This window comes from Mobula birostris, chromosome 17 (genome assembly GCF_030028105.1).
Source record: "Mobula birostris isolate sMobBir1 chromosome 17, sMobBir1.hap1, whole genome shotgun sequence".
NCBI classification, from domain to species: domain Eukaryota; kingdom Metazoa; phylum Chordata; class Chondrichthyes; order Myliobatiformes; family Myliobatidae; genus Mobula; species Mobula birostris.
In genome coordinates, this window is record NC_092386.1 from 66,329,280 (window position 1) to 66,343,608 (window position 14,329).

Below are 14,329 nucleotides of genomic sequence, written 5' to 3' on the forward strand. Positions count from 1 at the left end.
GGGGCAGAGTGAAATAGGGATAGAGGAAGGGAGGAGGAGGGAATTACCTGAAGTTGGAGAATTCTGTGTTCATACCAAGGGGCTGGAGACTACCTAGGCGGTATATGAGATGTTGCTCCTCCAACCTGAGTTTAGCCTCATCATGGCAGTAGAGGAGGCCATGTATGGACATATCTGAATGGGAGTGGGAAGCAGAGCTGAAGTGGGTGGCTACCGGGAGATCCTGTCTGTTGTTCCTCCGCAACTTCAGCCACCTTCTACAGGATCGCACCACTAAGCACATCTTTCCCTCTGCACCCCTCTCCGCTTTCCGCAGGGATCGGTCCCTCCATGACTCCCTTATCCACACGTCCATCCCCACTGATCTCCCACCCAGCACTTATCACTGTAAGTATAAATGCTACACCTGTTCCTACACCTCCTCTCTTGCCTCCATTCAGGGCCCCAAACAGTACTTCCAGGTGAGGCAACACTTCACTTGTGAGTCTGTTGGGGTCATCTGTTGCATCCAGTGCTCCTGGTGCGGCCTCCTCTACATCAGTGAAACCCGACGCAGATTGGGGGACCGCTTCATCGAGCACCTCCGCTCCGTCCGCCACAGCAGACAGGATCTTCCGGTTGCCACCCACTTCAACTCTGCTTCCCACTCCCATTCAGATATGTCCATACATGGTCTCCTCTACTGCCATGATGAGGCTAAACTCAGGTTGGAGGAGCAACACCTCATATACCGTCTAGGTAGTCTCCAGCCCCTTGGTATGAACATAGAATTCTCCAACTTCAGGTAATTCCCTCCTCCTCCCTTCCTCTATCCCTATTTCACTCTGCCCCCTCCCCCAGCTCCCTCATGGTTCCGCCTGCTTCTTCTGCTACCCATTGTTTTCAGGGCTATGATGTCAATGCTTCCCCTCCCCCACCCCTTTGTCTTTCAAATTACTGGTCTTTCAACTGAAGCTACAAGCATTCTTCAAATCCTTCCCCATCTTTCCTTCTTCAGTCCTGACGAAGGGTTCCGGCCCGAAACGTCAACTCATCATTTCTGACTGATGCTGCCCGACCTGCTGAGTTCATCCAGCGTACTGAAAGTGTTGCAGGTATTTGGGTTACCGTCAGGCGAGGGAAGAGGAAAGGGCAGGCAGGGCAGGCAGAGCAGGGTTCCCCTGTGGCCATTCCCCTCAACACGTATACCGATTTGGATACTGTTGGGGGGGATGACTTACCTGGGACTAGCTGCAGTGGCCGGATATCTGGCACTGAGTCTGGTTCTGCAGTGCAGAAGGGAAGGTGGAAGAAGAGGAGAGCGATAGTGATAGGGGACTCGATAGTTAGAGGTGCAGATAGGAAGTTCTGTGGTCGTGACTGAGAATCCAGGATGGTTTGTTGCCTCCCGGATACCAGGGTCAAGGATGTGTCTGATCAATTGCATGATATTCTGAAGTGGGAGGGTGATCAGCCAGATGTCGTGGTGCACATTGGTACCAATGACATAATAAGGAAGAGTGAGGAGGTCCTGAAGAATGAGAATAGTGAGCTTGGTAGGAAGTTGAAAAGCAGGACTTCAAGGGTGGTAATCTCAGGATTGCTACCTGTGCCATATGCCAGTGAGGATAAGAATAGGATGCTCTGGCGGATGAACAAGTGGCTGAGGAACTGGCGTAGGGGGCAGTGTTTCAAATTTTTGGATCTTTAGGACCTTCTGGGGCAGGTGGGACCTGTACAAGAGAGACGGGTTACACCTGAACTACAGGGGGACCAATATCCTTGCAGGGAGGTTTGCTAGTGCTATTGGGGAGGGTTTAAACTAGATTTGCAGGGGGATGGGAACCAGAGTGCCAGAACAGATGGTGGACCGGGGGTGAAAATAAGTGATATTAAAAGTTCATGCAAAGTCACAAATAGAAGGGTTGTGTGTGATGGTAATAATCTTCTGAAGTGTGTCTATTACAATGCGAGGAGTATTGTGGGGAAGGCAGATGAGTTGAGGGCGTGGATTGACACATGGAATTATGACATTATAGCCATTAGTGAAACTTGGCTACAGGAGGAGCAGGACTGGCAGCTTAATGTTCCAGGGTTCCGATGTTTCAGACGTGATAGAAGCAGAGGGACGAAGGGTGGTGGGGTGTGGCATTGCTAGTCAGGGAAAATGTACAGCGGTGCTCAGGCAGGACAGATTAGAGGGCTTGTCTACCGAGCCCATATGGGTGGAGTTGAGAAACAGGAAAGGTATGACCATGTTAATGGGGTTGTATTATAGACCACCCAATAGTCTGCAAGAATTGGAGGAGCAAATCTGCAGAGAGACAGCAGACAAGTGCAGGAAACATAAAGTTGTGATAGTAGGGGATTTTAATTTTCCACATATTGATTGAGACTCCCATACTGTTAAAGGTCTAGACGGGTTAGAGTTTGTAAAATGTGTTCAGGAAAGTTTTCTAAATCAGTATATAGAGGCACCAACTAGAAAGGATGCAATATTAGATCTCCTATTAGGAAACTAGTTAGGACAGGTGACGGAAGTGTGTGTAGGGGAACATTTTGGTTCCCGTGATCATAACACCATTAGTTGAAACTTGATCATGGACAAGGATAGATCTGGTCCTCGGGTTGAGGTTCTAAACTGGAAAAAGGCCAAATTTGAAGAAATGAGAAGGGATCTAAAAAGCGTGGATTGGGACAGTTTGTTCTCTGGCAAGGATGTGATTGGTAAGTGGGAGGCCTTCAAAGGAGAAATTTTGAAAGTGCAGAGTTTGTATGTTCCTGTCAGGATTGAAGACAAAGTGAGTAAGAATAAGGAACGCAAACACGAGGAATTCTGCAGATGCTGGAAATTCAAGCAACACACATCAAAGTTGCTGGTGAATGCAGCAGGCCAGGCAGCATCTCTAGGAAGAGGTACAGTTGACGTTTCGGGCTGAGAAGTCGACTGTACCTCTTCCTAAAGATGCTGCCTGGCCTGCTGCATTCACCAGCAACTTTGATGTGTGTTGTAAGAATAAGGAACCTTGGTTCTCCAGGGATATTGGAACTCTGATAAAGAAGAAAAGAGAGATGTATGACATGTATAGGAAACAGGGAGCAAATAAGGTGCTTGAGGAGTATAAAAAGTGCAAAAAAAATACTTAAGAAAGAAATCAGGAGGGCTAAAAGAAGACATGAGATTGCTTTGGCAGCCAAGGTGAAGGATAGTCCAAAGAGCTTCTACAAGTATATTAAGAGCAAAAGGATAGTAAGGGATAAAATTGGTCCTCTTGTAGATCAGAGTGGTCAGCTGTGTATGGAACCAAAAGAAATGAGGGAGATCTTAAATGGTTTTTTTGTGTCTGCAGTTACTAAGGAAACTGGCATGGAGCCAATGGAAATAAGGCAAACAAGTGAGATCATAGAACCTATACAGATTGAAGAGGAGGTGGTGCTTGCTGTCTTGAGGCAAATCAGAGTGGATAGATCCCCAGGAACTGACAGGATATTCCCTCGGACCTTGAAGGAGACTAGGATTGAAATTGCAGGGGCCCTGGCAGATATATTTAAAATGTCGGTATCTACGGGTGAGGTGCTGGAGGATTGGAGAATAGCTCATGTTGTTCTGTTGCTTAAAAAAGGCTCTAAAAGTAATCCAGGAAATTATAGGCCGGTAAATTTGACGTCGGTAGTAGGTAAATTATTGGGAGGAGTACTAAGAGATAGGATCTACGAGTATTTGGATAGACAGGGACTTATTAAGGAGAGTCAACATGGCTTTGTGCATGGTAGGTCATGTTTGACAAATCTATTAGAGTTTTTCAAGGAGGTTACCAGGACAGTGGATGAAGGGAAGGCAGTGGATATTGTCTACATGGACTTCAGTAAGGCCTTTGACAAGGTCCCGCATGGGAGGTTAGTTAGGAAGATTCAGTCACTAGGTATACATGGAGAGGTAGTAAATTGGATTAGACATTGGCTCAATGGAAGAAGCCAGAGAGTGGTAGAGGAGGATTGCTTCTCCGAGTGGAGGTCTGTGACTAGTGGTGTGCCACAGGGATCAGTGCTGGCTCCATTGTTATTTGTCATCTATATCAATGATCTGGATGATAATGTGGGAAGTTGGATCAGCAAATTTGCTGATGATACAAAGATTGGAGATGTAGTGGACAGTGAGGAAGGTTTTCAAAGCTTGCAGACGGATTTGGACCAGCTGGAAAAATTGGCTGAAAAATGGCAGATGGAATTTAATATAGACAAGTGTTGCACTTTGGAAGGACAAACCAAGGTAGAACATACAGAGTAAATGGTAAGGCACTGAAGAGTGCAGTAGAACAGAGGGATCTGGGAATACAGATACAAAATTCCCTAAAAGTGGCGTAGATAGGGTCGTAAAGAGAGCTTTTGGTACATTGACCTTTATAAATCAAAGTATTGAGTATAAGAGTTGGAATGTTATGGAGAGGTTGTATAAGACATTGGTGAGGCTGAATTTGGAGTATTGTGTGCATTTTTGGTCACCAAATTACAGGAAGGATATTGATAAGGTTGAAAGAGTGCAGAAAAGGTTTACAAGGATGTTGTCGGGACTTGAGAAACTCAGTTACAGAGAAAGGTTGAGTAGGTTAGGACTTTATTCCCTGGAGCGTAGAAGAATGAGGGGAGATTTGATAGAGGTATATAAAATTAGGATGGGTATAGATAGAGTGAATGCAAGCAGGCTTTTTCCACTGAGGCAAGGGGAGAAAAAAACAGAGGGCATGGGTTAAGGGTGAAGGGGGTAAAGTTTAAAGGCAACATTAGTGGGGGCTTCTTCACACAGAGAGTGGTGGGAGTGTGGAATGAGCTGCCAGATGAAGTGGTAAATGTGGGGTCACTTTTAACATTTAAGAAAAACTTGGACAGGTACATGGATGAGAGGTGTATGGAGGGATATGGTCCAGGTGCAGGTCAGTGGGACTAGGCAGAAAAATGGTTCGGCACAGCCAGGAAGGGCCAAAAGGCCTGTTTCTGTGCTGTAATGTTCTATGGACTGGGATTAGGGTTCTGCTATTCTGCTCACTGTGCTATAATAAGGATGTGTTTATGCTTGGAACGATGCAGATTGATTCACAAAGATATTGCCACATCTGGAGAGTTTGAGTTTTGAGGAGAGATTGTACTTTCTCTGATAACAGGAGGGGTGACTTATTAGAGGTTTATAAAATGTGCAGCGCAAGGTGATGAAAATAATGGACAGGGCTTTAAGGTGAGAGGGGAAAGATTTAAAAGAGACCCAAGAGGCACGTGTTTCAACCCGTGGTGTGTGGGTGGATGGAATGAGCTGCCGGGGAAGTGGTAGAGGAGGGTAAGATTATAATGTTTAAAAGACGTTTGGACATGATCTTGCCTAGGAAAGGTTTAGAGGGATGGAGGTGGTTGTCATATGTGAGCTGGTCTGAATGGTCATCTGGACTGATGAGGTGTGAGTACAGGAGTGTACTGAGGTGTTCCCAGCTGTAACACCGGCGCAATGGGTTATTAAGGAACTTCAGACGCATTTTTAAAAGCTTTATCAATTCCTTTGACTGGCTAAAAATTCTCAGCTTTTAAAGGAAAGGCCAAGTACAGTATTGCCAAACATATATTGATTAGGGTCTGATTAGGAACAGTCAACATGGATTTGTGTGTGGAAGGTCATGTTTGACAAATCTTACTGAATTTTTTGATGAGGTTACTAGGAACGTTGACGAGGGTAAAGTGGTGGATGTTGTCTATAAAGACTTCAGTGAGGCCTTTGACAAGGTTCCACATGGAAGGTTAGTTGTTAGGAAGGTTCAATCGTTAGGCATTAATATTGAAGTAATAAAATGGATTCAGCAGTGGCTGGATGGGAGGCACCAGAGAGCAGTGGTGGATAATTGTGTGTCAGATTGGTGGACGGTGTGTAGTGGTGTGCCTCAGGGATTTGTACTGGGTCCAATGTTGTTTGTCAAATATATTAATGATCTGGATGATGGGGTGGTAAATTAGATTAGTAAGTATGCAGATGATACTAAGATAAGTGGCGTTGTGGATAATGAAGTAGGTTTTCAAAGCTTGCAGAGAGATTTAGGCCAGTTAGAAGAGTGGGCTGAAAGATGGCAGATGCAGTTTAATGCTGAAAAATGTGAGGTGCTACATTTTGGTAGGACTAATCAAAATAGGACATACATGGTAAATGGTAGGGCATTGAAGAATGCAGTAGAATAATGGTGCATAGTTCCCTGAAGGTGGAATCTCATGTGGATAGGGTGGTGAAGAAAGCTTTTGGTATGCTGGTCTTTATTAATCAGAGCATTGAGTATAGGAGTTGGGATGTAATGCTGAAATTGTATAAGGCATTGGTAAGGCCAAATTTGGAGTATTGTGTACAGTTCTGGTCACCGCATTATAGGAAAGATGTCAATAAAATTGAGAGAGTACAGAGGAGGTTTACTAAAATGTTGCCTGGGTTTCATCTCCTAAGTTACAGAGAAAGGTTGAACAAGTTAGATGTTTATTCTTTGGAGCGTAGAAGGTTGAGGGGGGACTTGACAGAGGTGTTTAAAATTATGAGGGGGATTGATAGAGTTGATGTGGATAGGCTTTTTCCATTGAGAGTGGGGGAGATTCAAACAAGAGTATATGAGTTGAGAGTTAAAGGGCAAAAGTTTAGGGGTAACATGAGGAGAAACTTCTTTACTCAGAGAGTGGTAGCTATGTGGAACGAGCTTCCAGCAGAAGTGGTTGAGGCAGGTTCGATGTTGTCATTTAAAGTTAAATTGGATAGATATATGGACAGGAAAGGAATGGAGGATTATGGACTGAGTGCAGGTCGGTGGGACTAGGTGAGACCAGAAGGGCCGAGATGGCCTGTTTCCGTGCTGTAATTGTTATATGGTTATATATAGTTATATTGTGATGCTTTGAATGAATAAATATAGGAAAAGGGGAGGTGCAACGAGACCTGGGTGTCATTATACACCAGTCATTGAAAGTGGGCATGCAGGTACAGCAGGCGGTGAAAAAGGCGAATGGTATGCTGGCATTTATAGCAAGAGGATTCAAGTACAGGAGCAAGGAGATACTACTGCAGTTGTACAAGGCCTTGGTGAGACCACACCTGGAGTATTGTGTGCAGCTTTGGTCCCCTAATCTGAGGAAAGACATTCTTGCCATAGAGGGAGTACAAAGAAGGTTCACCAGATTGATTCCTGGGATGGCAGGACTTTCATATGATGAAAGACTGGATTGACTAGGCTTATACTCCCTGGAATTTAGAAGATTGAAGGGGGATCTTATTGAAACGTATAAAATCCTAAAGGGATTGGACAGGCTAGATGCAGGAAGATTGTTCCCGATGTTGGGGAAGTCCAGAATGAGGGGTCACAGTTTGAGGATAAAGGGGAAGCCTTTTAGGACCGAGGTTAGGAAAAACTTCTTCACACAGAGAGTGGTGAATCTGTGGAATTCTCTGCCACAGGAAACAGTTGAGGCCAGTTCATTGGCTATATTTAAGAGGGAGGTAGATATGGCCCTTGTGGCTAAAGGGATCAGGAGTATGGAGGGACGGCTGGTACAGGGTTCTGAGTTGGATGATCAGCCATGATCAGACTGAATGGCGGTGCAGGCTCGAAGGGCCGAATGGCCTACTCCTGCACCTATTTTCTATGTTTCTATTATTCCTAGATCCCTCTGTTCTACTGCATTCTTCAATGCCCTACCATTTACCATGTATGCCCTATTTTGATTAGTCCTACCAAAATGTAGCACCTCACATTTATCAGCATTAAACTCCGTCTGCCACCTTTCAGCCCACTCTTCTAACTGGCCTAAATCTCTCTGCAAGCTTTGAGAACCTACTTCATTATCCACAACTCCACCTATCTTAGTATCATCTGCATACTTACTAATCCAATTTACCATCCCATCATCTAGATCATTAATATATATGACAAACAACATTGGACCCAGTACAGATCCCTGAGGCACACCACTAGACACCGGCCTCCAATCTGACAAATAGTTATCCACCACTACTCTCTGGCGTCTCCCATCCAGCCACTGCTAAATCCATTTTACTACTTCGATATTAATGCCCAACGATTGAACCTTCCATGTGGAACCTTGTCAAAGGCCTTACTGAAGTCCATATAGACAACATCCACCACTTTACCCTCATCAACTTTCCTAGTAACCTGTTCAAAAAATTCAATAAGATTAAGATTATCTTAATTTATGAATGAATATCTAGCATTACCATGAATAAATATCTTCCTTATTGGAGAATTTTATTTCTCCAAAGCTGTTTTCAAGTGTATTGATAAATGATAAAGGTACTGAGATGTGCCTCTGTCTGCAGGCACCTTGATAAAATATCATCTCCAAGTCTATTCTTTCAATGTATATAAAATGGGTTCTGGCTTCATGTAGACTCTGTGTGTGACTTTACACATCAACATGTGGGACCTCAGGACGAAGTTGTATCATTTCCTCAAAATCAAAGTGGTGGTGCTCTGAGACACAGCGGCTTCTCGCAACCACCAGACTTTCCCCAAGCAGTCAGGCTGATCAACACCTACACCCTCCACACCCCCAACCACCACTACTTTATCCTTTCCTGTCAGAGTCAGACACTCCTGTGCCGAGCGCCACTTTATGGACAATTTATGTACATAAACTATCTTACACATTTATATTTATTGTGTTGTTTATTATTGTGTTTTTTTTTATTTGTGCTGGATCAGGTCTGGAGTTACAATTATTTTGCTCTCTCTTACACTTGTGTGCTGGAAATGATATTAAACAATCTTGAACCTTGAATCTTTTTTTTCCATCCACGACAACAATAGGCATTACAGGTTGTTTACTGTCTTTGTTTGCGATGTAACATTTCCTGTACTCTATATCTATAAATGATCTTGATCTCTCTCTGTGAACTTCCCACAACAATCATTCTTTGTGAATAATCTGATTTCTCCTGGAACCTACCAGCCTTCTCCTTCTCACCTTCCCCCCACCGTTTTTATAGGGCCTCTGCCCCTTCCCTCTTCAGTCCTGACGAAGGGTTCCGGCCCAAAATGTTGACTGATCGTCTCCACGGATGCTGCCTGACCTGCTGAGTTCCTCCAGCGTGTTGTGAGTGTTGCTTTGACCCCAGCATCTGCAGAGTATTTTGTATTTTTGAATCTGATTTCAATCTTGGATTTCATTCCATTTTTACTCTAAGGCTGGGCCAGGTGATGCTAGATTAGTTTCCACTAGCTGCATGCGATGTGATTAAGAATCTGGGTGTGATTAAATTGCTACTGAAGGGTATTGGACAGTTTCACTGAGTGTGCGATCTAATCTATTTGGATTGTATACAGTATTGTAAAAACCTGTTTGCATTGTATATAGTGCCTACTTTATATGTGCATCTTGAACCTCTTTGTGCATTTCTGGATGAGATGAGAAACTGTGTGCAAGGGTTGGTTGTTTACTGTTTATTGTGTTGAGTATAGAGCAAATTTAGTTGCTTGAAAAGCATTTAGGTTTACATTGTTATTGGACGAATCCTGCTGTAGACTAGTTAGTCTAAAACTAGGTATGATTTGTGAAGGGCTATTTCAAGGATCACGAGACAATTTCAAATGAGGTTGGAGGCGACACTGAATGCACGACAACTCTGGCAGGGTCTGCAAGACATTACATCCTACAAAGCGAAATTCAATACCATAACTGGCAGTGAACTCAATGACTTCTATGCCCGCTTTGAAAGGGAGAATATAACTACAGCTGTGATGACTCCTGCTGCACCTGATGACCCTGTGATCTGTGTCTCGGAGGCCGATACTAGGCTGTCTTTAAAGAGAGTGAACCCTCGCAAGGCAGAAGGTCCCGATGGAGTACCTGGTAAGGCTCTGAAAACTTGTGCCAACCAACTGGTGGGAGTATTCAAGGACATTTTCAACCTCTCACTGCTACGGGCAGAAGTTCCCACTTGCTTCAAAAAGGCAACAATTATACCAGTGCCTAAGAAGAATAATGTGGGCTGCCTTAATGACTATCGCCCAGTAGCACTCACATCGACAGTGATGAAATGTTTTGAGAGGTTGGTCATGACTAGATTAAACTCCTGCCTCAGCAAGGACCTGGACCCACTGCAATTTGCCTATCGTCACAGTAGGTCATCAGCAGATGCAATGTCAGTGGCTCTTCACATGGCCTTAGGCCATCTCGCCAATACAAACAGCTATGTCAGGATGCTGTTCATCGACTATATTTCAGCATTTAATGCTATCATTCCCACAATCCTGATTGAGAAGTTGCAGAACCTGGGTCTCTGTATCTCCCTCTGCAACTGGATCCTCGACTTCCTAACTGGACACAGTCTGTGTGGATTGGTAATAATATCTCCTCCTTGCTGACGGTCAACACTGGCGCACCTCAGGGGTGTGTGCTTAGCCCACTGCTCTACTCTCTATATACACATGACTGTGTGGCTAAGCATAGCTCAAATACCATCTACAAATTTGTTGACGATACAACCATTGGTGGTGACAAGAGGGTGTACCGGAGTGAGATATGCCAACTAGTGGAATGGTGCCTCAGCAACAACCTGGCACTCAATGACAGTAAGATGAAAGAGCTGATTGTGGACTTCAGGAAGGGCAAGATGAAGGAACACATACCAATCCTCATAGAGGGATCAGAAGTGGAGAGAGTGAGCAGTTTCAAGTTCCTGGGTGTCAAGATCTCTGAGGATCTAAGCTGGTCCCAACATATCGATGTAGTTATAAAGAAAGCAAGACAGCGGCTGTACTTCATTGGGAGTTTGAAGAGATTTGGTATGTCAACAAATACACTCAAAAACTATATTTGTACCGTGGAGAGCATTCTGACAGGCTGCATCACTGTCTGGTATGGAGGGGCTACTGTACAGGACTGAAAGAAGCTGCAGAGAGTTGTAAATCTAGTCAGTTCCACCTTGGGCACTAGCCTACAAAGTACCCAGGACATCTTTAGGGAGTGATGTCTCAGAAAGGCAGCGTCCATTATTAAGGACCTCCAGCACCCAGGGCATGCCCTTTTCTCACTGTTACCATCAGGTAGGAGGTACAGAAGCCTGAAGGCACACACTCAGCAATTCAGGAACAGCTTCTTCCCCTCTGCCTTCCGATTCCTAAATGGACATTGAACCCTTGGACACTACCTCACTTTTTAATCAATTCAGTGTACATTATTTATTTATTTATTTTTCCTTCTATATTATGTATTGCATTGAACTGCTGCTGCTAAGTTAACAAATTTCATGACACATGCTGGTGATAATAAACCTGATTCTGATTATGAGAAAAATCATTGAATGCATGTCAAGGAAAAGCTTGTGTGGTTTTGTCCTGTTCGGGTAACTGGCAGTCATTTGTTAAAGCCAAGTTGTGAACAAGCTGATTGGAAACAAAAGATAATATATCAAATTTCATATAAATGAATTTTCTGTGTTGAGCTGTCCTCTGACAGCTCATTCCATAGATTCACCACACTGTGTGAAATACTTGCCTCTCTGGTCTCCCTTGCGATCAATTGTGCAAGAAGAGATGTAGCCAACGGGCAATTCTAGGACAGATATTTAGAAGTGGTGTATCTCAAGAGTTAATGTAAGCAAGGCGATTTGTGTAAGTATGAGGGCAGAACATTTTCTATCAACACAAATTTATGGATCTGGCCAACAGTGAGAAAAACATAAAATAGGGTGGCTGGCAGAATGAGGAGACAAGCATGAAGTGCAATTTAACATGGATCAATGTGAGGTAGGATTTCGGAAGGAAAAGCGAGGAATAGGAATATATAATGGCAATGATGCTGAAGGGTGTGAATGAAGAGAGGGATTGAGTTATTGAAATATATCATCTCCTGTGAATATAAATAGAATCATGAAGAAAATTAACTGTATTTCAAAACACAAGAAAAATAATGCATATTTGTGAGAATATCAGTGCTGGGCCCTAGGTTGGTATGAGCAAGGTCAAACCAGTGAATACAAAGCCTTAAACAAGTCTGACACTGTCCCCGCATCAACTTGACTTTCAGCCTGCAAATTGTAATGTAAGATAATGGCCCAATTCAGATCATGCGAGTAATGCTTTGGAAAACGTCAGATCCGTTGAATTTTAAGTCATCTTGTCTTCCACAGGGGAGCAGCGGTAAATCAGGATGACCTTTACGAGGCTCTGGCCACTGGCCAGATTGCCGCAGCAGGGCTAGACGTCACCGTCCCTGAGCCGTTGCCCACCGACCATCGTCTGTTGTCACTGAAAAATTGTGGTATGTTACTGGCTCATTAATGTTCGGTGCTGTTTTCAGTCTGCTTCACTGCAGTATCAAAAACGTAGTTATAGTTCAATATTCCCAGGGTCCTGCATAATTTCTAAACAGCTTCGAGTTAATTATGGACAAAGTCTAAGGATTGTTTATTTTGTCTTTCAGTTATTCTACCACACATTGCAAGTGGTACCATCACCACTCGCACTGCCATGGCTGTGTTGACAGCTGATAACCTCCTGGCTGCTCTGAAAGATGAACCGATGCTAAAAGAGCTGATCCTGTGATGTGGAAGGCACCTTGTAGCTGCTGTGTCCCGTGCCTGACCAGAGCCCTGACACTCTGACTCCATTGGCTGTACAATTATCAAAATGCAATGTCTGTTCAGCCACTTTGGATCAAAAATTGTTTTTTCAATAAAGTGGAAGTCCTCATAGCAAGCCCATTTATTTCGTCACTAAAATTCTTATTTTGTGCAGTATAATTTTTCCAAATATTTTAAAGGCAAGGCTAAATATCCTGAAACAGCCATTCTGAACCTGACTGACGACATGCCGTGATCTTGTAATTATCAGGTTACTGGTGCCTCGGCCTGAACTGCAGCTCACATTTAATATCTGCATTTTTTTCCTTTTTTTTGTTTGAATCCTTTTGCGATCATTGGATGTTTTGATGACAGTCCTCTATATGAAAAGATGGCAAAACTTTCCCAAATGCAATGAATATCGACTTCTCCAGTAAACAAAGTCCCCCCCCATTCCCATTTTTATTTATTGAGACACAGTGTAGAGTTGGGCCTTCCAGCCCTTTGAACAGAACACCCAACAATTATCCGATTTGTCTAATCACTGGACAATTTACAATGACAAATTAACCTGCCAATCGGTACAGCTTTGGACTGTGGGAGGAAACCAGAGCACCCGGAGGAAACCCACGCGATTATGGGGAGAACGTACAAACTCCTTACTGGCAGCTGCGGGAATTGAACCCATGTTCCTGTACTGTAAAGCGTTGTGCTAACCACTACACTACCATGCAGCCCCAACTTTGACCTTTAACCTCTTCTCACCTGCCTATTACTTCCCCTTGAGTCCCCTCATCCTTCCCTTTCTCCTGTAGTCCACTCTCCTCTCCTTTCAGAGCCCTTCATCTCCAGCCCTTTACCTTTCCCACCCACCTGGCTTCACCTATCACCTTCCGGCTAACCTCATTCCCCTCCCCTCAGTGTTTTATTCTGGCAGCTTCCGCCTTCCTTCCCAGTCCTGAAGAAGGGTCTTGGCCTAAAATGTTGACTGTTTATTCGTTTCCATGGATGCTGCCTGACCTGCTGAGTTCCTTCAGCATTTTGTGTGTGCTGCTCTGGATTTCCGGCATCTACGGAACCTCTTGTGTTTATCATCACATCCCCTTTGTCTACCCCGAGGCCAATCCCTGTGCCTTTGACATTTCTCCACCCACTTCTTTCTTAAAGTCAGGAGACAGATTTAACTTTAATTAATCCGCTGGGAAGTTACCTTTTGGTAACATCAGCCCTCGACCTCTCACTACATTGTTCCAGATTTCTTAAATTGCATTCCCTGTACTATGTGAAAAGATGCCATGTAAGTGGGAAGGGGCAGGGTCATCATAGCTAGGAAGGCACCTTACATTCACTCTTCTTAAGTATGCCTTCTGTAGAAGTTGTCTGGTTTGCTTGCACAACACCCCTTCCTTAACCCCTCTGTACCCTTCCCCAGCACACAAACTGAACACACTGACCTAAGCAAGTAGCACATCAACTTGTGTATGTGTGTGTTGCTCCCTACTCAGTGTCTCTTAACAGCCATACCGAGCTCCTAATTACCGCTAACAGCCAAATATTCCACCGTAGTGTGTAGTAATGAGGCACTGGCTCAAGTTACTGGGCCAGGTGTAAATCTAGAAAACCTGAAAACATTGTGCAATTTTAATCCAGTAACCACACAACTATCAGATTATTATCCAGTTCACTAATGTGATTTAATGGAAGAAGCTTGCCTCTTTTTACACTACGAGACCCAAACCTGCAACAATCTGCCCTCCAAAA

General features: G+C 44.0%; 1 protein-coding gene across 4 annotated transcripts in view; it reads left to right on the top strand.

Annotated features, from left to right (window-relative positions):
• LOC140211734 (glyoxylate reductase/hydroxypyruvate reductase-like) overlaps positions 1 to 12,698 on the top strand; it is a 38,334-nt gene extending 25,636 nt beyond the window's left edge. For all 4 annotated transcript variants that reach the window (XM_072281855.1, XM_072281853.1, XM_072281856.1 and 1 more), the window contains 2 exons: positions 12,137 to 12,267; positions 12,430 to 12,698. In XM_072281855.1, the coding sequence (XP_072137956.1) occupies positions 12,137 to 12,267; positions 12,430 to 12,551 (253 nt within the window). In that variant the 3' untranslated portion in view covers positions 12,552 to 12,698. The remainder of the gene's footprint in view (positions 1 to 12,136; positions 12,268 to 12,429) is intronic.
• The last annotated feature ends 1,631 nt before the right edge of the window (positions 12,699 to 14,329 follow it).